The sequence below is a fragment of the Phyllobates terribilis genome, unplaced genomic scaffold (genome assembly GCF_046119375.1).
Source record: "Phyllobates terribilis strain yellow unplaced genomic scaffold, ASM4611937v1 Scaffold_25__1_contigs__length_18738178, whole genome shotgun sequence".
Lineage (NCBI taxonomy): Eukaryota > Metazoa > Chordata > Amphibia > Anura > Dendrobatidae > Phyllobates > Phyllobates terribilis.
The window spans coordinates 16,305,185-16,327,228 of NW_027362785.1; the positions used below are offsets into that span (position 1 = coordinate 16,305,185).

At 50.6% G+C, this 22,044-nt stretch overlaps 1 protein-coding gene across 1 annotated transcript in view; it reads right to left on the reverse strand.

Annotated features, from left to right (window-relative positions):
* The window catches only part of LOC141176408 (cilia- and flagella-associated protein 337-like), a 421,035-nt gene that overhangs the window by 373,187 nt on the left and 25,804 nt on the right, over positions 1-22,044 (reverse strand). Inside the window, exon 9 of the mRNA XM_073660392.1 lies at positions 3,516-3,776. Within this exon, the coding sequence (XP_073516493.1) occupies positions 3,516-3,776 (261 nt within the window). The remainder of the gene's footprint in view (positions 1-3,515; positions 3,777-22,044) is intronic.

Genomic DNA, 22,044 nt, shown 5'->3' on the forward strand with positions numbered 1-22,044 from the left:
CTCTTTGGTCAGACCTCATCTGGAATACTGTGTACAGTTTTGGGCACCACATTTTAAAAAAGACATCGACAAACTGGAGCAAGTTCAGAGAAGAGCGACCAGAATGGTGACTGGTCTGCAAACCATGTCCTATGAGGAACGGTTGCAGGATTTGGGAATGTTTAGCTTGCAAAAAAGAAGACTGAGAGGAGACTTAATAGCTGTCTACAAATATGTCAAGGGCTGTCACATTGTAGAAGGATCATCTTTATTCTCATTTGCACAAGGAAAGACTAGAAGCAATGGGATGAAACTAAATGGGAGGAGACACAGATTAGATATTAGAAAAAACTTTTTGACAGTTAGGGTGATTAATGAGTGGAACAGGCTGCCACGAGAGGTGGTGAGTTCCCCTTCAATGGACGTCTTCAAACAGAGGCTGGACAGACATCTGTCTGAGATGATCTAGTGAATCCTGCTTTGAGCAGGGGGTTGGACCAGATGACCCAGGAGGTCCCTTCCAACTCTACCATTCTATGATTCTATGATTCTCATCCATACATAGGACCAGTCTGGGGCCCTTCTCTCATCCATACATAGGACCAGCCTGGGGCCCTTCTCTCATCCATACATAGGACCAGTCTGGGGCCCTTCTCTCATCCATACATAGGACCAGTCTGGGGCCCATCTCATATCCATACATAGGACCAGTCTGGGGTCCTTCTCTCATCAATACATAGGACCAGCCTGGGGCCCATCTCACATCCATACATAGGACCAGTCTGGGGCCCTTCTCTCATCCATACATAGGACCAGTCTGGGGCCCTTCTCTCATCCATACATAGGACCAGTGTGGGGCCCATCTCATATCCATACTTAGGACCAGTCTGGGGCCCTTCTCTCATCCATACATAGTACCAGCCTGGGGCCCATCTCATATCCATACATAGGACCAGCCTGGGGCCCTTCTCTCATCAATACATAGGACCAGCCTGGGGCCCATCTCACATCCATACATAGGACCAGCCCGGGGCCCTTCTCTCATCCATACATAGGACCAGTCTGGGGCCCTTCTCATCCATACATAGGACCAGTCTGTGGCCCTTCTCTCATCCATACATAGGACCAGCCCGGGGCCCTTCTCTCATCCATACATAGGACCAGTCTGGGGCCCTTCTCATATCCATACATAGGACCAGCCTGGGGCCCTTCACTCATCCATACATAGGACCAGTCTGGGGCCATCTCAAATTCATACATAGGACCAGTCTGGGGCCCTTCTCTCATCCATACATAGGACCAGCCTGGGGCCCATCTCAAATTCATACATAGGACCAGTCTGGGGCCATCTCAAACTCATACTTAGTACCAGTCTGGGGCCATCTCAAATTCATACATAGGACCAGCCTGGGGCCCATCTCAAATTCATACATAGGACCAGACTGGGGCCCTTCTCTCATCCATACATAGGACCAGTCTGGGGCCATCTCATATCCATACATAGCACCAGTCTGGGGCCCTTCTCTCATCCATACATAGGACCAGCCTGGGGCCCATCTCAAATTCATACATAGGACCAGCCTGGGGCCCATCTCAAATTCATACATAGGACCAGCCTGGGGCCCTTTTCTCATCCATACATAGGACCAGTGTGGGGTCCTTCTCTCATCCATACATAGGACCAGTCTGGGGGTCATCTCAAATTCATACATAGGACCAGTCTGGGGCCCTTCTCTCATCCATACATAGGACCAGCCTGGGCCCATCTCAAATTCATACATAGGACCAGCCCGGGGCCCTTCTCCCAGCCTGGGGCCCTTCTCTCATCCATACATAGGACCAGCCTGGGGCCCATCTCATATCAATACATAGGACCAGTCTGGGGCCCTTCTCTCATCCATACATAGGACCAGTCTGGGGCCCTTCTCTCATCCATATATAGGACCATCCTGGGGCCCTTCTCTCATCCATACATAGGACCAGCCTGGGGCCCATCTCATATCCATACACAGGACCAGCCTGGGGCCCTTCTCTCATCCATACATAGGACCAGCCCGGGGCCCTTCTCTCATCCATACATAGGACCAGTCTGGGGCCTTTCTCTCATCAATACATAGGACCAGCCTGGGGCCCATCTCATATCCATACACAGGACCAGCCTGGGGCCCTTCTCTCATCCATACATAGGACCAGCCCGGGGCCCTTCTCTCATCCATACATAGGACCAGTCTGGGGCCTTTCTCTCATCAATACATAGGACCAGCCTGGGGCCCATCTCATATCCGTACATAGGACCAGTCTGGGGCCCTTCTCTCATCCATACATAGGACCAGCCTGGGGCCCATCTCATCCATACATAGGACCAGTCTGGGGTCCTTCTCTCATCCATATATAGGACCAGCCTGGGGCCCATCTCATCCATACATAGGACCAGCCTGGGGCCCATCTCATCCATACATAGGACCAGTCTGGGGTCCTTCTCTCATCCATACATAGGACTAGTCTGGGGCCCTTCTCTCATCAATACATAGGACCAGCCTGGGGCCCTTCTCTCATCCATACAAAGGACCAGCCTGGGGCCCTTCTCTTATCAATACATAGGACCAGCTCAGGGGTCTCACATCCATACATAGGACCAGTCTGGGGCCCTTCTCTCATCCATACATAGGACCAGCCTGGGGCCCTTCTCTTATCAATACATAGGACCAGCTCAGGGGTCTCACATCCATACATATACATAGGACCAGCTCAGGTGTCTCTCATCCATACATTTGACCAGCCTGTGGGTCTCTCATCCATACATAGGACCAGCCTGGGGCCCTTCTCTCATACATAGATAGGACCAGCCTGGGGCCCTTCTCTCATCCATACATAGGACCAGCTCCCGTGTCTCTCATCCATACATAGGACCAGCTCAGGGGTCTCTCATCCATACATAGGACCAGCTCAGGGGTCTTACATCCATACAAAGGACCAGCTCAGGGGTTTTTCATCCATACATAGGACCAGCTCAGGGGTCTCTCATCCATACATAGAACCAGCCTGGGGCCCATCTCATCCATGCATAGGACCAGCCTGGGGTCCATCTCATCCATACATAGGACCAGTCTGGGGCCCTTCTCTCATCCATACATAGGACCAGTCTGGGGCCCTTCTCTCATCCATACATAGGACCAGTCTGGGGCCCTTCTCTCATCCATACATAGAACCAGCCTGGGGGCCCTTCTCTCATCCATACATAGGAACAGCTCAGGGGTCTCACATCCATACATAGGACCAGCTCAGGGGTCTCTCATCCATACATAGGACCAGCTCCGGTGTCTCTCATCCATACATAGGACCAGCTCAGGGGTCTCTCATCCATACATAGGACCAGCTCAGGGGTCTCACATCCATACATAGGACCAGCTCAGGGGTTTTTAATCCATACATAGGACCAGCTCAGGGGTCTCTCATCCATACATAGGACCAGCCGGGGGATCTCACATCCATATATTAGTGTCCCCTGGATTGACCATGGACCAGAAGCCACTCACCTGATGAAAGAAGCCATTGTAGAGAAGTCCAGAGAGCGGAGCCCCATGAGTGTCCGAATCCTCCGCGCTGGGGTCTGTCTGGGCCAACGTTAGCATACCAATGTAGTCATTGTAAGCGACCAGCAAATGGTGTGGAAGGGACGGGGTCAGTAAAAAAGGAAAGCCGCCCTGTTCCAGCAGGCGCCCGGGCTGTATACAGGGGAATTTTAACACTATTGTCTGTAGACAGCGGTGTGAAGATATGTCCCAGACCTTCAGGACCTGAAGAAGAGAGAAGTCCGTGATCAGTCCATAATATAGACACCCAGAACCTGGAGGAGAGAAGCACCATATGACCAGTCCATTATAGACACCCAGAACCTGGAGTAGAGAAGCAGCCTGTGACCAGTCCATAATAGACACCCAGAACCTGGAGGAGAGAAGCAGCCTGTGACCAGTCCATTATAGACACCCAGATACTGGAGGAGAGAAGCAGCCTGTGACCAGTCCATAATAGACACCCAGAACCTGGAGGAGAGAAGCAGCCTGTTAGCAGTCCATAATAGACACCCAGAACCTGGAGTAGAGAAGCAGCCTGTGATCAGTCCATAATAGAGACACCTAGAACCTGGAGTAGAGAAGCAGCCTGTGACCAGTCCATTATAGACACCCAGAACCTGGAGTAGAGAAGCAGCCTGTGACCAGTCCATAATAGACACCCAGAACCTGGAGTAGAGAAGCAGCCTGTGACCAGTCCATAATAGACACCCAGAACCTGGAGTAGAGAAGCAGCCTGTGACCAGTCCATAATAGAGACACCTAGAACTTGGAGTAGAGAAGCAGACTGTGACCAGTCCATTATAGACACCCAGAACCTGGAGTAGAGAAGCAGCCTGTGACCAGTCCATAATAGACACCCAGAACCTGGAGTAGAGAAGCAGCCTGTGACCAGTCCATAATAGACACCCAGAACCTGGAGTAGAGAAGCAGCCTGTGACCAGTCCATAATAGACACCCAGAACCTGGAGGAGAGAAGCAGCCTGTGACCAGTCCATAATAGAGACACCTAGAACCTGGAGTAGAGAAGCAGCCCGTGACCAGTCCATTATAGACACCCAGAACCTGGAGTAGAGAAGCAGCCTGTGACCAGTCCATAATAGACACCCAGAACCTGGAGGAGAGAAGCAACCTGTGACCAGTACATAATAGAGAAACCCAGAACCTGGTGTAGAGAAGCAGCCTGTGACCAGTCCATAATAGACACCCAGAACCTGGAGGAGAGAAGCAGCCTGTGACCAGTCCATAATAGACACCCAGAACCAGGAGGAGAGAAGCAGCCTGTGACCAGTCCATAATAGACACCCAAAACCTGGAAGAGAGAAGCAGCCTGTGATCGGTGCATTATAGACACCCAGAACCTGGAGGAGAGAAGCAGCCTGTTACTGGTCCATAATAGAGACACCCAGAACCTGGAAGAGACAAGCAGCCTGAACCGGTCCATAATAAACACCCAGATACTGGAGGAGAGAAGCAGCCTGTGACCAGTCTATAATAGACACCCAGATACTGGAGGAGAGAAGCAGCCTGTGACCAGTCCATTATAGACACCCAGATACTGGAGGAGAGAAGCAGCCTGTGACTGGTCCATTACAAAACACCTAGAACCTGATGGAGAGAAGCAGCCTGTGATTGGTGCATTATAGACACCTAGCACCTGGAGGAGAGAAACAGCCTGTTACTGGTCCATAATAAAGACACCCAGACCCTGGAAGAGACAAGCAGCCTGTGACCAGTCCATAATAGAGACAACCAGAACCTGGAGGAGAGAAGCAACCTGTGACCAGTCCATTATAGACACCCAGATACTGGAGGAGAGAAGCAGCCTGTGACCGGTCCATAATAGATACCCAGAAACTGGAGGAGAGAAGCAGCCTGTGACCAGTCCATAATAGACACCCAGAACCTGGAGTAGAGAAGCAGCCTGTGACCAGTCCATTATAGACACCCAGAACCTGGAGTAGAGAAGCAGCTTGTGACTAGTCCATAATAGACACCCAGAACCTGGAGTAGAGAAGCAGCTTGTGACCAGTCCATAATAGACACCCAGAACCAGGAGGAGAGAAGCAGCCTGTGACCAGTCCACAATAGACACCCAGAACCTGGAGTAGAGAAGCAGCCTGTGACTAGTCCATAATAGACACCCAGCACCTGGAGTAAAGAAGCAGCCTGTGACCAGTCAACAATAGACACCCAGAACCTGGAGGAGAGAAGCAGCCTGTGACCAATCCATAATAGACACCCAGAACCTGGAGGAGAGAAGTAGCCTGTGACCAGTCCATAATAGAGACCCAGAACCTGGAGTAGAGAAGCAGCTTGTGACCAGTCCATAATAGACACCCAGAACCTGGAGGAGAGAAGCAGCCTGTGACCAGTCCATTATAGACACCCAGAACATGGAGGAGAGAAGCAGCCTGTGACCAGTACATAATAGAGACACCTAGAACCTGGAGTAGAGAAGCAGCCTGTGACCAGTCCATAATAAACATCTAGAACCTGGAGTAGAGAAGCAGCCTGTGACTAGTCCATAATAGACACCCAGAACCTGGAGTAGAGAAGCAGCCTGTGACCAGTCCATAATAGACACCCAGAACCTGGAGTAGAGAAGCAGCCTGTGACCAGTCGATAATAGACACCCAGAACCTGGAGGAGAGAAGCAGCCTGTGACCAGTCCACAATAGACACCCAGAACCTGGAGAAGAGAAGCAGCCTGTGACCAGTCCAAAACAGAAACCCAGAAGCTGGAAGAGAGAAGGAGCCTGTGACCAGTCCATAATAGAGACACTTAGAACCTGGAGGAGAGAAGGAGCCTGTGACCAGTCCATAATAGAGACACCTAGAACCTGCATTAGAGAAGCAGCCTGTGACCAGTCCATAATAGAGACAACCAGAACCTGGAGGAGAGAAGCAGCCTGTGACTAGTCCATAATAGAGACACCTAGAACCTGGAGTAGAGAAGCAGCCTGTGAACAGTCCATTATAGACACCCAGAACCTGGAGGAGAGAAGGCACCTGTGACCAGTACATAATAGACACACCTAGAACCTGGGGTAGAGAAGCAGCCTGTGACTAGTCCATAATAGAGACACCTAGAACCTGGAGTAGAGAAGCAGCCTGTGACTAGTCCATAATAGAGACACCTAGAACCTGGAGTAGAGAATCAGCCTGTGACCAGTCCATAATAGACACCCAAAACCTGGAGGAGAGAATCAGCCTGTGACCAGTCCACAATAGACACCCAGAACCTGGAGGAGAGAAGGAGCCTGTGACCAGTCCATAATTGAGACACCTAGAACCTGGAGGAGAGAAGCAACCTGTGACCAGTCCATAATAGACACCCAGAACCTGGAGGAGAGAAGCAGCCTGTGACCAGTCCACAATAGACACCCAGAACCTGGAGTAGAGAAGCAGCCTGTGACCAGTCCATAATAGACACCCAGAACCTTGAAGAGAGAAGCAGCCGGTGACCAGTCCACAATAGACACCCAGAACCTGGAGTAGAGACGCAGCCTGTGACTAGTCCATAATAGAGACAACTAGAATCTGGAGTAGAGAAGCAGCCTGTGACTAGTCCATGATAGAGACACCTAGAACCTGGATTAGAAAAGCAGCCTGTGACCAGTCCATAATAGACACCCAAAACCCGGAGAAGAGAAGCAGCCTGTGACTAGTCCATAATAGAGACACCTAGAACCTTGAGTAGAGAAGCAGCCTGTGACCAGTCCATAATAGAGACACCTAGAACCTGGAGTAGAGAAGCAGCTTGTCATGAAAACCACCACTTTGGTCAGACCGTGCAGCGCTCTGGCGCCCCCTTATCCTGCTGGTCAAACACGCTATTGACTGAGGATAAGCAACAGGGCGCAGCTGCTCTAATTTATGTCGACTATTGTGGCACGTGATGTGACAGGACGTATATATACCACCAGTTCCTTCCAGGAATGTATATATACCTCTGTCCAGCCACCCTCAAACCACAATATCACATAAATACTGGTATACTGCCACCACCGATCGCTTAACAGGTGGATCGGGTACCGTTAGGTAACGTGAATTAGCGGGTGAGGAACGTGTTTGCTCGACATAGGACAAGAAGAACGAAGCTGGTAAATAATAATGATTTACTCCCAAAAGTGGGCAGTGTTTACAAAAGATATACAAGATATTATAGAAGAGACAATTTACATATATGCATAAACAGTTATTAAAATAAATGGAGTAATTAATAGCAAAAGCTGCGCCAAGAGGTGATGGTCTCAGATTCTGTGGGGGGGACTTCTCCCCGGAAATTAGATGTGATTCTTCCACGCAGCGAGGAGTGCATGCGTCTGACGTCCCGGGGATGAATCTGCTGGTTTATGGCTGTTCTGGTTTTTAGTAAGGAGCCAAAACACCAGGAGACACCCATATCGCTTACCTCACAAAAGGGCCCGGTTTTGTGAACCCACCCAGCTGCATAAGACATAAAAATCCTCCATCTTTCATATCTTGGTGTGGGGGGTCCCACATCCAAGATGGAGACATCATGTTTGCCGTCACTAATATTCATGCAGATGGATATCAAATCTGATATCTCTATGACGCTCAGAAGCTAAGAAACCATTTCCCGGGTTTCCGGCGGTTTCCCAGCCATGCAAGATATACCATTGTAACCGGGAAAAGGTGAGCATTCCAAAAATGTGGTCCCTGGGTTTGTGAGTCATGTGCCTTATTAAATTCTACATTAACTGTACAAACTTTTAAACAATAGGATTTTGGAGGGAAAGACCAGTTTAGACTAGAAGGTTTGCTCTTCGCTGAGATTTTATGGCGGTAATAAAAATTCCTGATGTGGGGGAAAGCACTGAGTTCTATGTCTTACAAATGGACAGGGGGTGGAAATTTAGGACATCTCTCATTTTTAAAACTCGGCCAAAAATACATTTTCCTTGACACAGCTTATGACCAGTCCATAATAGACACCCAGATACTGGAGGAGAGAAGCAGCCTGTGACCAGTACATACTAGACACCCAGAACCTGGAGGAGAGAAGAAGCCTGTGACCAGTCCATAATAGACACCCAGAACCTGGAGGAGAGAGGGAGCCTGTGACCAGTCCATAATAGACACCCAGAACCTGGAGTAGAGAAGCAGCCTGTGACCAGTCCATGATAGACACCCAGAACATGGAGGAGAGAAGCAGCCTGTGACCAGTCCATTATAGACACCCAGAACCTGGAGGAGAGAAGCAGCCTGTGACTAGTCCATAATAGACACCCAGAAGCTGGAAGAGAGAAGGAGCCTGTGACCAGTCCATAATAGACACCCAGATACTGGAGGAGAGAAGCAGCCTGTGACCAGTACATACTAGACACCCAGAACCTGGAGGAGAGAAGAAGCCTGTGACCAGTCCATAATAAAGACACCTAGAACCTGGAGTAGAGAAGCAGCCTGTGAACAGTCCATTATAGACACCCAGAACCTGGAGGAGAGAAGGCACCTGTGACCAGTACATAATAGACACACCTAGAACCTGGGGTAGAGAAGCAGCCTGTGACTAGTCCATAATAGAGACACCTAGAACCTGGAGTAGAGAAGCAGCCTGTGACTAGTCCATAATAGACACCCAGAACCTGGAGTAGAGAAGCAGCGTATGACCAGTCCATAATAGACACCCAGAAACTGGAGTAGAGAAGCAGCCGGGGACCAGTCCACAATAGACACCCAGAAGCTGGAAGAGAGAAGGAGCCTGTGACCAGTCCATAATAGACACCCAGAACCTGGAGTAGAGAAGCAGCCTGTGACCAGTCCATAATAGACACCCAGAACCTGGAGTAGAGAAGCAGCCTGTGACCAGTCAACAATAGACACCCAGAACCTGGAGTAGAGAAGCAGCCTGTGACCAGTCCATAATAGACACCCAGAACCAGGAGGATAGAAGCAGCCTGTGACCAGTCCATAATAGACACCCAAAACCTGGAGTAGAGAAGCAGCTTGTGAACAATCCTTAATAGACACCCAGAACCTAGAGTAGAGAAGCAGCCTGTGACCAGTCCATAATAGACACCCAGAACCTGGAGGAGAGAAGCAGCCTGTGACCAGTCCACAATAGACACCCAGAACCTGGAGTAGAGAGCCAGCCTGTGACTAGTCCATAATAGACACCCAGAACCTGGAGTAAAGAAGCAGCCTGTGACCAGTCAATAATAGACACCCAAAACCTGGAGGAGAGAAGCAGCCTGTGACTAGTCCATAATAGACATCCAGAACCTGGAGGAGAGAAGCAGCCTGTGACCAGCCCATAAGAGAGACCCAGAACCTGGAGTAGAGAAGCAGCCTGTGACCAGTCCATAATAGACACCCAGAACCTGGAGGAGAGAAGCAGCCTGTGACCAGTCCATTATAGACACCCAGAACATGGAGGAGAGAAGCAGCCTGTGACCAGAACATAATAAAGACACCTAGAACCTGGAGTAGAGAAGCAGCCTGTGACCAATCCATAATAAACACCTAGAACCTGGAGTAGAGAAGCAGCCTCTGACTAGTCCATAATAGACTCCCAGAACCTGGAGTAGAGAAGCAGTCTGTGACCAGTCCATAATAGACACCCAGAACCTGGAGTAGAGAAGCAGCCTGTGACCAGTCCATAATAGATACCCAGAACCTGGAGGAGAGAAGCAGCCTGTAACCAGTCCACAATAGACATCCAGAACCTGGAGAAGAGAAGCAGCCTTTGACCAGTCCACAATAGAAACCCAGAAGCTGGAAGAGAGAAGGAGCCTGTGACCAGTCCATAATAGAGACACCTAGAACCTGCAGTAGAGAAGCAGCCTGTGACCAGTCCATAATAGACACCCAGAACCAGGAGTAGAGAAGCAGCCTGTGACTAGTCCATAATAGAGACACCTAGAACCTGGAGTAGAGAAGCAGCCTGTGAACAGTCGATTATAGACACCCAGAACCTGGAGGAGAGAAGGAGCCTGTGACCAGTACATAATAGACACACATAGAACCTGGGGTAGAGAAGCAGCCTGTAACTAGTGCATAATAGAGACACCTAGAACCTGGAGTAGAGAATCAGCCTGTGACTAGTCCATAATAGAGACACCTAGAACCTGGAGTAGAGAATCAGCCAGTGACCACTGCATAATAGACACCCAAAACCTGGAGGAGAGAATCAGCCTGTGACCACTCCACAATAGACACCCAGAACCTGGAGGAGAGAAGGAGCCTGTGACCAGTCCATAATTGAGACAAATAGAACCTGGAGTAGAGAAGCAACCTGTGACCAGTCCATAATAGACACCCAGAACCTGGAGTAGAGAAGCAGCCTGTGACCAGTCCATAATAGACACCTAGAACCTGGAGGAGAGAAGCAGCCTGTGACCAGTCCATAATAGACACCCAGAACCTGGATGAGAGAAGCAGCCTGTGACCAGTCCATTATAGACACCCAGATACTGGATGAGAGAAGCACCCTGTGACCAGTCCATAATAGACACCCAGAACCAGGAGTAGAGAAGCAGCCTGTGACCAGTCCATAATAGACACCCAGATACTGGAGGAGAGAAGTAGCCTGTGACCAGTCCATAATAGACACCCAGATACTGGAGGAGAGAAGCAGCCTGTGACCAGTCCATAATAGACACCCAGAACCTGGAGGAGAGAAGCAGCCTGTGACCAGTCCATAATAGACACCCAGAACCTGGAGGAGAGAAGCAGCCTGTGACCAGTCCATAATAGACACCCAGAACCTGGAGGAGAGAAGCAGCCTGTGACCAGTCCATAATAGACACCCAGAACCTGGAGGAGAGAAGCAGCCTGTGACCAGTCCATAATAGACACCCAGAACCTGGAGGAGAGAAGCAGCCTGTGACCAGTCCATAATAGACACCCAGAACCTGGAGGAGAGAAGCAGCCTGTGACCAGTACATAATAGACACCCAGAACCTGGAGGAGAGAAGCAGCCTGTGACCAGTACATAATAGACACCCAGAGCCTGGAGGAGAGAAGCAGCCTGTGACCAGTCCATAATAGACACCCAGAACCTGGAGGAGAGAAGCAGCCTGTGACCAGTCCATAATAGACACCCAGAACCTGGAGGAGAGAAGCAGCCTGTGACCAGTCCATAATAGACACCCAGAACCTGGAGGAGAGAAGCAGCCTGTGACCAGTCTATAATAGACACCCAGAACCTGGAGGAGAGAAGCAGCCTGTGACCAGTCCATTATAGACACCCAGAACCTGGAGGAGAGAAGCAGCCTGTGACCAGTCTATTATAGACACCCAGAACCTGGAGGAGAGAAACAGTGTATGACCAGTCCATTATAGACACCCAGAACCTGGAGGAGAGAAGCAGCCTGTGACCAGTCCATAATAGACACCCAGAACCTGGAGTAGAGAAGCAGCCTGTGACCAGTCCATTATAGACACCCAGAACCTGGAGGAGAGAAGCAGCCTGTAACCAGTCCATAATAGACACCCAGAACCTGGAGGAGAGAAGCAGCCTGTGACCAGTCCATAATAGAGACACCCAGAACCTGGAAGAGAGAAGCAGCCTGTGACCAGTCCATAATAGACAACCAGAACCTGGAGTAGAGAAGCAGCTTGTGACCAGTCCATAATAGACACCCAGAACCTGGAGGAGAGAAGCAGCCTGTGACCAGTCCATAATAGACACCCAGAACCTGGAGTAGAGAAGCAGCTTGTGACCAGTCCATAATAGACACCCAGAACCTGGAGTAGAGAAGCAGCCTGTGACCAGTCCATAATAGACACCCAGAACCTGGAGGAGAGAAGCAGCCTGTGACCAGTCCATAATAGACACCCAGATACTGGAGGAGAGAAGCAGCCTGTGACCAGTCCATAATAGACACCCAGAACCTGGAGGAGAGAATCAGCCTGTGACCAGTCCATAATAGACACCCAGAACCTGGAGGAGAGAAGCAGCCTGTGACCAGTCCATAATAGACACCCAGAACCAGGAGGAGAGAAGCAGCCTGTGACCAGTCCATAATAGACACCCAGAACCTGGAGGAGAGAAGCAGCCCGTGACCAGTCCATAATAGACACCCAGAACCTGGAGGAGAGAAGCAGCCTGTGACCAGTCCATAATAGAGACACCCAGAACCTGGAAGAGAGAAGCAGCCTGTGACCAGTCCATAATAGACAACCAGAACCTGGAGTAGAGAAGCAGCTTGTGACCAGTCCATAACAGACACCCAGAACCTGGAGGAGAGAAGCAGCCTGTGACCAGTCCATAATAGACACCCAGAACCTGGAGTAGAGAAGCAGCTTGTGACCAGTCCATAATAGACACCCAGAACCTGGAGTAGAGAAGCAGCCTGTGACCAGTCCATAATAGACACCCAGAACCTGGAGGAGAGAAGCAGCCTTTGACCAGTCCATAATAGACACCCAGATACTGGAGGAGAGAAGCAGCCTGTGACCAGTCCATAATAGACACCCAGAACCTGGAGGAGAGAAGCAGCCTGTGACCAGTCCATAATAGACACCCAGAACCTGGAGGAGAGAAGCAGCCTGTGACCAGTCCATAATAGACACCCAGAACCAGGAGGAGAGAAGCAGCCTGTGACCAGTCCATAATAGACACCCAGAACCTGGAGGAGAGAAGTAGCCTGTGACCAGTCCATAATAGACATCCAGAACCAGGAGGAGAGAAGCAGCCTGTGACCAGTCCATAATAGACACCCAGAACCAGGAGGAGAGAAGTAGCCTGTGACCAGTCCATAATAGACACCCAGAACCTGGAGGAGAGAAGTAGCCTGTGACCAGTCCATAATAGACATCCAGAACCTGGAGGAGAGAAGCAGCCTGTGACCAGTCCATAATAGACACCCAGATACTGGAGGAGAGAAGCAGCCTGTGACCAGTCCATAATAGACACCCAGAACCTGGAGGAGAGAAGCAGCCCGTGACCAGTCCATAATAGACACCCAGAACCTGGAGTAGAGAAGCAGCCTGTGACCAGTCCATAATAGACACCCAGAACCTGGAGGAGAGAAGCAGCCTGTGACCAGTCCATAATAGACACCCAGAACCTGGAGGAGAGAAGCAGCCTGTGACCAGTCCATTATAGACACCCAGAACCAGGAGGAGAGAAGCAACCTGTGACCAGTCCATTATAGACACCCAGAACCTGGAGGAGAGAAGCAGCCTGTGACCAGTCCATAATAGACACCCAGAACCTGGAGTAGAGAAGCAGCCTGTGACCAGTCCATTATAGACACCCAGATACTGGAGGAGAGAAGCAGCCTGTGACCAGTCCATTATAGACACCCAGGACCTGGAGGAGAGAAGCAGACTGTGACCAGTCCATAATAGACACCCAGGACCTGGAGTAGAGAAGCAGCCTGTGACCAGTCCATTATAGACACCCAGGACCTGGAGGAGAGAAGCAGACTGTGACCAGTCCATAATAGACACCCAGGACCTGGAGGAGAGAAGCAGACTGTGACCAGTCCATAATAGACACCCAGAACCTGGAGTAGAGAAGCAGCCTGTGACCAGTCCATTATAGACACCCAGAACCTGGAGGAGAGAAGCAGCCTGTGACCAGTCCATTATAGACACCCAGATACTGGAGGAGAGAAGCAGCCTGTGACCAGTCCATTATAGACACCCAGGACCTGGAGGAGAGAAGCAGCCTGTGACCAGTCCATTATAGACACCCAGGACCTGGAGGAGAGAAGCAGCCTGTGACCAGTCCATAATAGACACCCAGGACCTGGAGTAGAGAAGCAGCCTGTGACCAGTCCATTATAGACACCCAGGACCTGGAGGAGAGAAGCAGCCTGTGACCAGTCCATTATAGACACCCAGAACCTGGAGGAGAGAAGCAGCCTGTGACCAGTCCATTATAGACACCCAGATACTGGAGGAGAGAAGCAGCCTGTGACCAGTCCATTATAGACACCCAGGACCTGGAGGAGAGAAGCAGACTGTGACCAGTCCATAATAGACACCCAGGACCTGGAGTAGAGAAGCAGCCTGTGACCAGTCCATTATAGACACCCAGGACCTGGAGGAGAGAAGCAGACTGTGACCAGTCCATAATAGACACCCAGAACCTGGAGTAGAGAAGCAGCCTGTGACCAGTCCATAATAGACACCCAGAACCTGGAGGAGAGAAGCAGCCTGTGACCAGTCCATAATAGACAACCAGAACCTGGAGTAGAGAAGCAGCTTGTGACCAGTCCATAATAGACACCCAGAACCTGGAGGAGAGAAGCAGCCTGTGACCAGTCCATAATAGACACCCAGAACCTGGAGTAGAGAAGCAGCTTGTGACCAGTCCATAATAGACACCCAGAACCTGGAGTAGAGAAGCAGCCTGTGACCAGTCCATAATAGACACCCAGAACCTGGAGTAGAGAAGCAGCTTGTGACCAGTCCATAATAGACACCCAGAACCTGGAGTAGAGAAGCAGCCTGTGACCAGTCCATAATAGACACCCAGAACCTGGAGGAGAGAAGCAGCCTGTGACCAGTCCATAATAGACACCCAGATACTGGAGGAGAGAAGCAGCCTGTGACCAGTCCATAATAGACACCCAGAACCTGGAGGAGAGAATCAGCCTGTGACCAGTCCATAATAGACACCCAGAACCTGGAGGAGAGAAGCAGCCTGTGACCAGTCCATAATAGACACCCAGAACCAGGAGGAGAGAAGCAGCCTGTGACCAGTCCATAATAGACACCCAGAACCTGGAGGAGAGAAGCAGCCTGTGACCAGTCCATAATAGACACCCAGAACCTGGAGGAGAGAAGCAGCCTGTGACCAGTCCATAATAGAGACACCCAGAACCTGGAAGAGAGAAGCAGCCTGTGACCAGTCCATAATAGACAACCAGAACCTGGAGTAGAGAAGCAGCTTGTGACCAGTCCATAATAGACACCCAGAACCTGGAGGAGAGAAGCAGCCTGTGACCAGTCCATAATAGACACCCAGAACCTGGAGTAGAGAAGCAGCCTGTGACCAGTCCATAATAGACACCCAGAACCTGGAGGAGAGAAGCAGCCTTTGACCAGTCCATAATAGACACCCAGATACTGGAGGAGAGAAGCAGCCTGTGACCAGTCCATAATAGACACCCAGAACCTGGAGGAGAGAAGCAGCCTGTGACCAGTCCATAATAGACACCCAGAACCAGGAGGAGAGAAGCAGCCTGTGACCAGTCCATAATAGACACCCAGAACCTGGAGGAGAGAAGCAGCCTGTGACGAGTCCATAATAGACACCCAGAACCTGGAGGAGAGAAGCAGCCTGTGACCAGTCCATAATAGACACCCAGAACCTGGAGTAGAGAAGCAGCCTGTGACCAGTCCATAATAGACACCCAGAACCTGGAGTAGAGAAGCAGCCTGTGACCAGTCCATAATAGACACCCAGAACCTGGAGGAGAGAAGCAGCCTGTGACCAGTCCATAATAGACACCCAGAACCTGGAGGAGAGAAGCAGCCTGTGACCAGTCCATAATAGACACCCAGAACCTGGAGGAGAGAAGCAGCCCGTGACCAGTCCATAATAGACACCCAGATACTGGAGGAGAGAAGCAGCCTGTGACCAGTCCATAATAGACACCCAGAACCTGGAGTAGAGAAGCAGCCTGTGACCAGTCCATAATAGACACCCAGAACCTGGAGGAGAGAAGCAGCCTGTGACCAGTCCATAATAGACACCCAGAACCTGGAGGAGAGAAGCAGCCTGTGACCAGTCCATAATAGACACCCAGAACCTGGAAGAGAGAAGCAGCCTGTGACCAGTCCATTATAGACACCCAGAACCAGGAGGAGAGAAGCAGCCTGTGACCAGTCCATTATAGACACCCAGAACCTGGAGGAGAGAAGCAGCCTGTGACCAGTCCATAATAGACACCCAGAACCTGGAGTAGAGAAGCAGCCTGTGACCAGTCCATTATAGACACCCAGATACTGGAGGAGAGAAGCAGCCTGTGACCAGTCCATTATAGACACCCAGGACCTGGAGGAGAGAAGCAGACTGTGACCAGTCCATAATAGACACCCAGGACCTGGAGTAGAGAAGCAGCCTGTGACCAGTCCATTATAGACACCCAGGACCTGGAGGAGAGAAGCAGACTGTGACAAGTCCATAATAGACACCCAGGACCTGGAGGAGAGAAGCAGACTGTGACCAGTCCATAATAGACACCCAGAACCTGGAGTAGAGAAGCAGCCTGTGACCAGTCCATTATAGACACCCAGAACCTGGAGGAGAGAAGCAGCCTGTGACCAGTCCATTATAGACACCCAGATACTGGAGGAGAGAAGCAGCCTGTGACCAGTCCATTATAGACACCCAGGACCTGGAGGAGAGAAGCAGACTGTGACCAGTCCATAATAGACACCCAGGACCTGGAGTAGAGAAGCAGCCTGTGACCAGTCCATTATAGACACCCAGGACCTGGAGGAGAGAAGCAGCCTGTGACCAGTCCATTATAGACACCCAGAACCTGGAGGAGAGAAGCAGCCTGTGACCAGTCCATTATAGACACCCAGATACTGGAGGAGAGAAGCAGCCTGTGACCAGTCCATTATAGACACCCAGGACCTGGAGGAGAGAAGCAGACTGTGACCAGTCCATAATAGACACCCAGGACCTGGAGTAGAGAAGCAGCCTGTGACCAGTCCATTATAGACACCCAGGACCTGGAGGAGAGAAGCAGACTGTGACCAGTCCATAATAGACACCCAGGACCTGGAGGAGAGAAGCAGACTGTGACCAGTCCATAATAGACACCCAGAACCTGGAGTAGAGAAGCAGCCTGTGACCAGTCCATTATAGACACCCAGAACCTGGAGGAGAGAAGCAGCCTGTGACCAGTCCATAATAGACACCCAGAACCTGGAGTAGAGAAGGAGCCTGTGACCAGTCCATAATAGACCCCCAGAACCTGGAGTAGAGAAGCAGCCTGTGACCAGTCCATTATAGACACCCAGAACCTGGAGGAGAGAAGCAGCCTGTGACCAGTCCATAATAGACACCCAGAACCTGGAGTAGAGAAGGAGCCTGTGACCAGTCCATTATAGACACCCAGAACCTGGAGGAGAGAAGCAGCCTGTGACCAGTCCATAATAGACACCCAGAACCTGGAAGAGAGAAGCAGCCTGTGACCAGTCCATAATAGACACCCAGAACCTGGAGGAGAGAAGCAGCCTGTGACCAGTCCATAATAGACACCCAGAACCTGGAGGAGAGAAGCAGCCTGTGACCAGTCCATAATAGACACCCAGAACCTGGAAGAGAGAAGCAGCCTGTGACCAGTCCATAATAGACACCCAGATACTGGAGGAGAGAAGCAGCCTGTGACCAGTCCATAATAGACACCCAGAACCTGGAGGAGAGAAGCAGACTGTGACCAGTCCATTATAGACACCCAGAACCTGGAGGAGAGAAGCAGCCTGTGACCAGTCCATAATAGACACCCAGAACCTGGAGGAGAGAAGCAGCCTGTGACCAGTCCATAATAGACACCCAGAACCTGGAAGAGAGAAGCAGCCTGTGACCAGTCCATAATAGACACCCAGAACCTGGAGGAGAGAAGCAGCTTGTGACCAGTCCATAATAGACACCCAGAACCTGGAGGAGAGAAGCAGACTGTGACCAGTCCATAATAGACACCCAGAACCTGGAGGAGAGAAGCAGCCTGTGACCAGTCCATAATAGACACCCAGGACCTGGAGTAGAGAAGCAGCCTGTGACCAGTCCATAATAGACACCCAGAACCTGGAGGAGAGAAGCAGCCTGTGACCAGTCCATAATAGACACCCAGAACCTGGAGTAGAGAAGCAGCCTGTGACCAGTCCATAATAGACACCCAGAACCTGGAGGAGAGAAGCAGCCTGTGACCAGTCCATAATAGACACCCAGAACCTGGAGTAGAGAAGCAGCCTGTGACCAGTCCATAATAGACACCCAGAACCTGGAGTAGAGAAGGAGCCTGTGACCAGTCCATAATAAACACCCAGAACCAGGAGGAGAGAAGCAGCCTGTGACCAGTCCATAATAGACCCCCAGAACCTGGAGTAGAGAAGCAGCCTGTGACCAGTCCATTATAGACACCCAGAACCTGGAGGAGAGAAGCAGCCTGTGACCAGTCCATAATAGACACCCAGAACCTGGAGTAGAGAAGGAGCCTGTGACCAGTCCATAATAGACACCCAGAACCTGGAGGATAGAAGCAGCCTGTGACCAGTCCATAATAGACACCCAGAACCTGGAGGAGAGAAGCAGCCTGTGACCAGTCCATAATAGACACCCAGAACCTGGAGGATAGAAGCAGCCTGTGACCAGTCCATAATAGACACCCAGGACCTGGAGTAGAGAAGCAGCCTGTGACCAGTCCATAATAGACACCCAGAACCTGGAGGAGAGAAGCAGCCTGTGACCAGTCCATAATAGACACCCAGAACCTGGAGTAGAGAAGCAGCCTGTGACCAGTCCATAATAGACAACCAGAACCTGGAGTAGAGAAGCAGCTTGTGACCAGTCCATAATAGACACCCAGAACCTGGAGGAGAGAAGCAGCCTGTGACCAGTCCATAATAGACCCCCAGAACCTGGAGTAGAGAAGGAGCCTGTGACCAGTCCATAATAGACCCCCAGAACCTGGAGTAGAGAAGCAGCCTGTGACCAGTCCATTATAGACACCCAGAACCTGGAGGAGAGAAGCAGCCTGTGACCAGTCCATAATAGACACCCAGAACCTGGAGTAGAGAAGGAGCCTGTGACCAGTCCATAATAGACACCCAGAACCTGGAGGATAGAAGCAGCCTGTGACCAGTCCATAATAGACACCCAGGACCTGCAGTAGAGAAGCAGCCTGTGACCAGTCCATAATAGACACCCAGAACCTGGAGGAGAGAAGCAGCCTGTGACCAGTCCATAATAGACACCCAGAACCTGGAGTAGAGAAGCAGCCTGTGACCAGTCCATAATAGACACCCAGGACCTGGAGTAGAGAAGCAGCTTGTGACCAGTCCATAATAGACACCCAGAACCTGGAGGAGAGAAGCAGCCTGTGACCAGTCCATAATAGAGACCCAGAACCTGGAGTAGAGAAGCAGCCTGTGACCAGTCCATAATAGACACCCAGGACCTGGAGTAGAGAAGCAGCCTGTGACCAGTCCATAATAGACACCCAGAACCTGGAGGAGAGAAGCAGCCTGTGACCAGTCCATAATAGACACCCAGAACCTGGAGTAGAGAAGCAGCCTGTGACCAGTCCATAATAAACACCCAGAACCAGGAGGAGAGAAGCAGCCTGTGACTAGTCCATAATAGACACCCAGAACCTGGAGTAGAGAAGCAGCCTGTGACCAGTCCATAATAGACACCCAGGACCTGGAGTAGAGAAGCAGCTTGTGACCAGTCCATAATAGACACCCAGAACCTGGAGGAGAGAAGCAGCCTGTGACCAGTCCATAATAGACACCCAGAACCTGGAGTAGAGAAGCAGCCTGTGACCAGTCCATAATAGACACCCAGAACCTGGAGGAGAGAAGCAGCCTGTGACCAGTCCATAATAGACACCCAGAACCTGGAGTAGAGAAGCAGCCTGTGACCAGTCCATAATAGACACCCAGAACCTGGAGTAGAGAAGCAGCCTGTGACCAGTCCATTATAGACACCCAGATACTGGAGGAGAGAAGCAGCCTGTGACCAGTCCATAATAGACACCCAGAACCTGGAGTAGAGAAGCAGCTTGTGACCAGTCCATAATAGACACCCAGAACCTGGAGTAGAGAAGCAGCCTGTGACCAGTCCATAATAGACACCCAGAACCTGGAGTAGAGAAGGAGCCTGTGACCAGTCCATTATAGACACCCAGAACCTGGAGGAGAGAAGCAGCCTGTGACCAGTCCATAATAGACACCCAGAACCTGGAGGAGAGAAGCAGTCTGTGACCAGTCCATAATAGACACCCAGAACCTGGAGTAGAGAAGGAGCCTGTGACCAGTCCATAATAGACACCCAGAACCAGGAGGAGAGAAGCAGCCTGTGACCAGTCCATAATAGACACCCAGAACCTGGAGTAGAGAAGGAGCCTGTGACCAGTCCATAATAGACACCCAGAACCTGGAGTAGAGAAGCAGCCTGTGACCAGTCCATAATAGACACCCAGAACCTGGAGTAGAGAAGGAGCCTGTGACCAGTCCATAATAGACACCCAGAACCAGGAGGAGAGAAGCAGCCTGTGACCAGTCCATAATAGACACCCAGAACCTGGAGGAGAGAAGCAGCCTGTGACCAGTCCATAATAGACACCCAGAACCTGGAGTAGAGAAGCAGCCTGTGACCAGTCCATAATAGACACCCAGAAGCTGGTGATCACTGTCTCCTCTATCTTCTTCTTCGTCTTTGGAGCTGTGATCTCCAGTTATGTGATGGATGTTGGCTGCAATTGTAGATGCTATCGCCATGATTGGCTGCAGGGTTTTCATGAGTATATGGCTGTCAGGCGCTGATGTATGAGCAGCACGGATACACCGCTGTGAATGTTAATACGACATTGTTCATATACTCACTTATATATGGCCATTCATTTCACAGGTGTCACGTTCTGTGTGTGTATTAGGTGTCACGCTCTGTGTGTGTATTAGGTGTCACGCTCTGTGTGTGTATTAGGTGTCACGCTCTGTGTGTGTATTAGGTGTCACGCTCTGTGTGTGTATTAGGTGTCACGCTCTGTGTGTGTATTAGGTGTCACGCTCTGTGTGTGTGTATTAGGTGTTACGCTCTGTGTGTGTATTAGGAGTCACGCTCTGTGTGTGTATTAGGTGTCACACTCTGTGTGTGTATTAGGTGTCACGCTCTGTGTGTGCATTAGGTGTCATGCTCTGTGTGTGTATTAGGAGTCACGCTCTGTGTGTGTATTAGGTGTCACACTCTGTGTGTGTATTAGGTGTCACTCTCTGTGTGTGCATTAGGTGTCACTCTCTGTGTGTGCATTAGGTGTCACGCTCTGTGTGTGTGTATTAGGTGTCACGCTCTGTGTGTGTATTAGGTGTCACGCTCTGTGTGTGTGTATTAGGTGTCACGCTCTGTGTGTGTGTATTAGGTGTCACGCTCTGTGTGTGTGTATTAGGTGTCACGCTCTGTGTGTGTATTAGGTGTCACGCTCTGTGTGTGTATTAGGTGTCACGCTCTGTGTGTGTATTAGATGTCATGCTCTGTGTGTGTATTAGGTGTCACGCTCTGTGTGTGTATTAGGTGTCACGCTCTGTGTGTGTATTAGGTGTCACGCTCTGTGTGTGTATTAGGTGTCACGCTCTGTGTGTGTATTAGATGTCACGCTCTGTGTGTGTATTAGGTGTCATGCTCTGTGTGTGTATTAGGTGTCACGCTCTGTGTGTGTATTAGGTGTCACGCTCTGTGTGTGTATTAGATGTCACGCTCTGTGTGTGTATTAGGTGTCACGCTCTGTGTGTGTGTATTAGGTGTCATGCTCTGTGTGTGTATTAGGTGTCACGC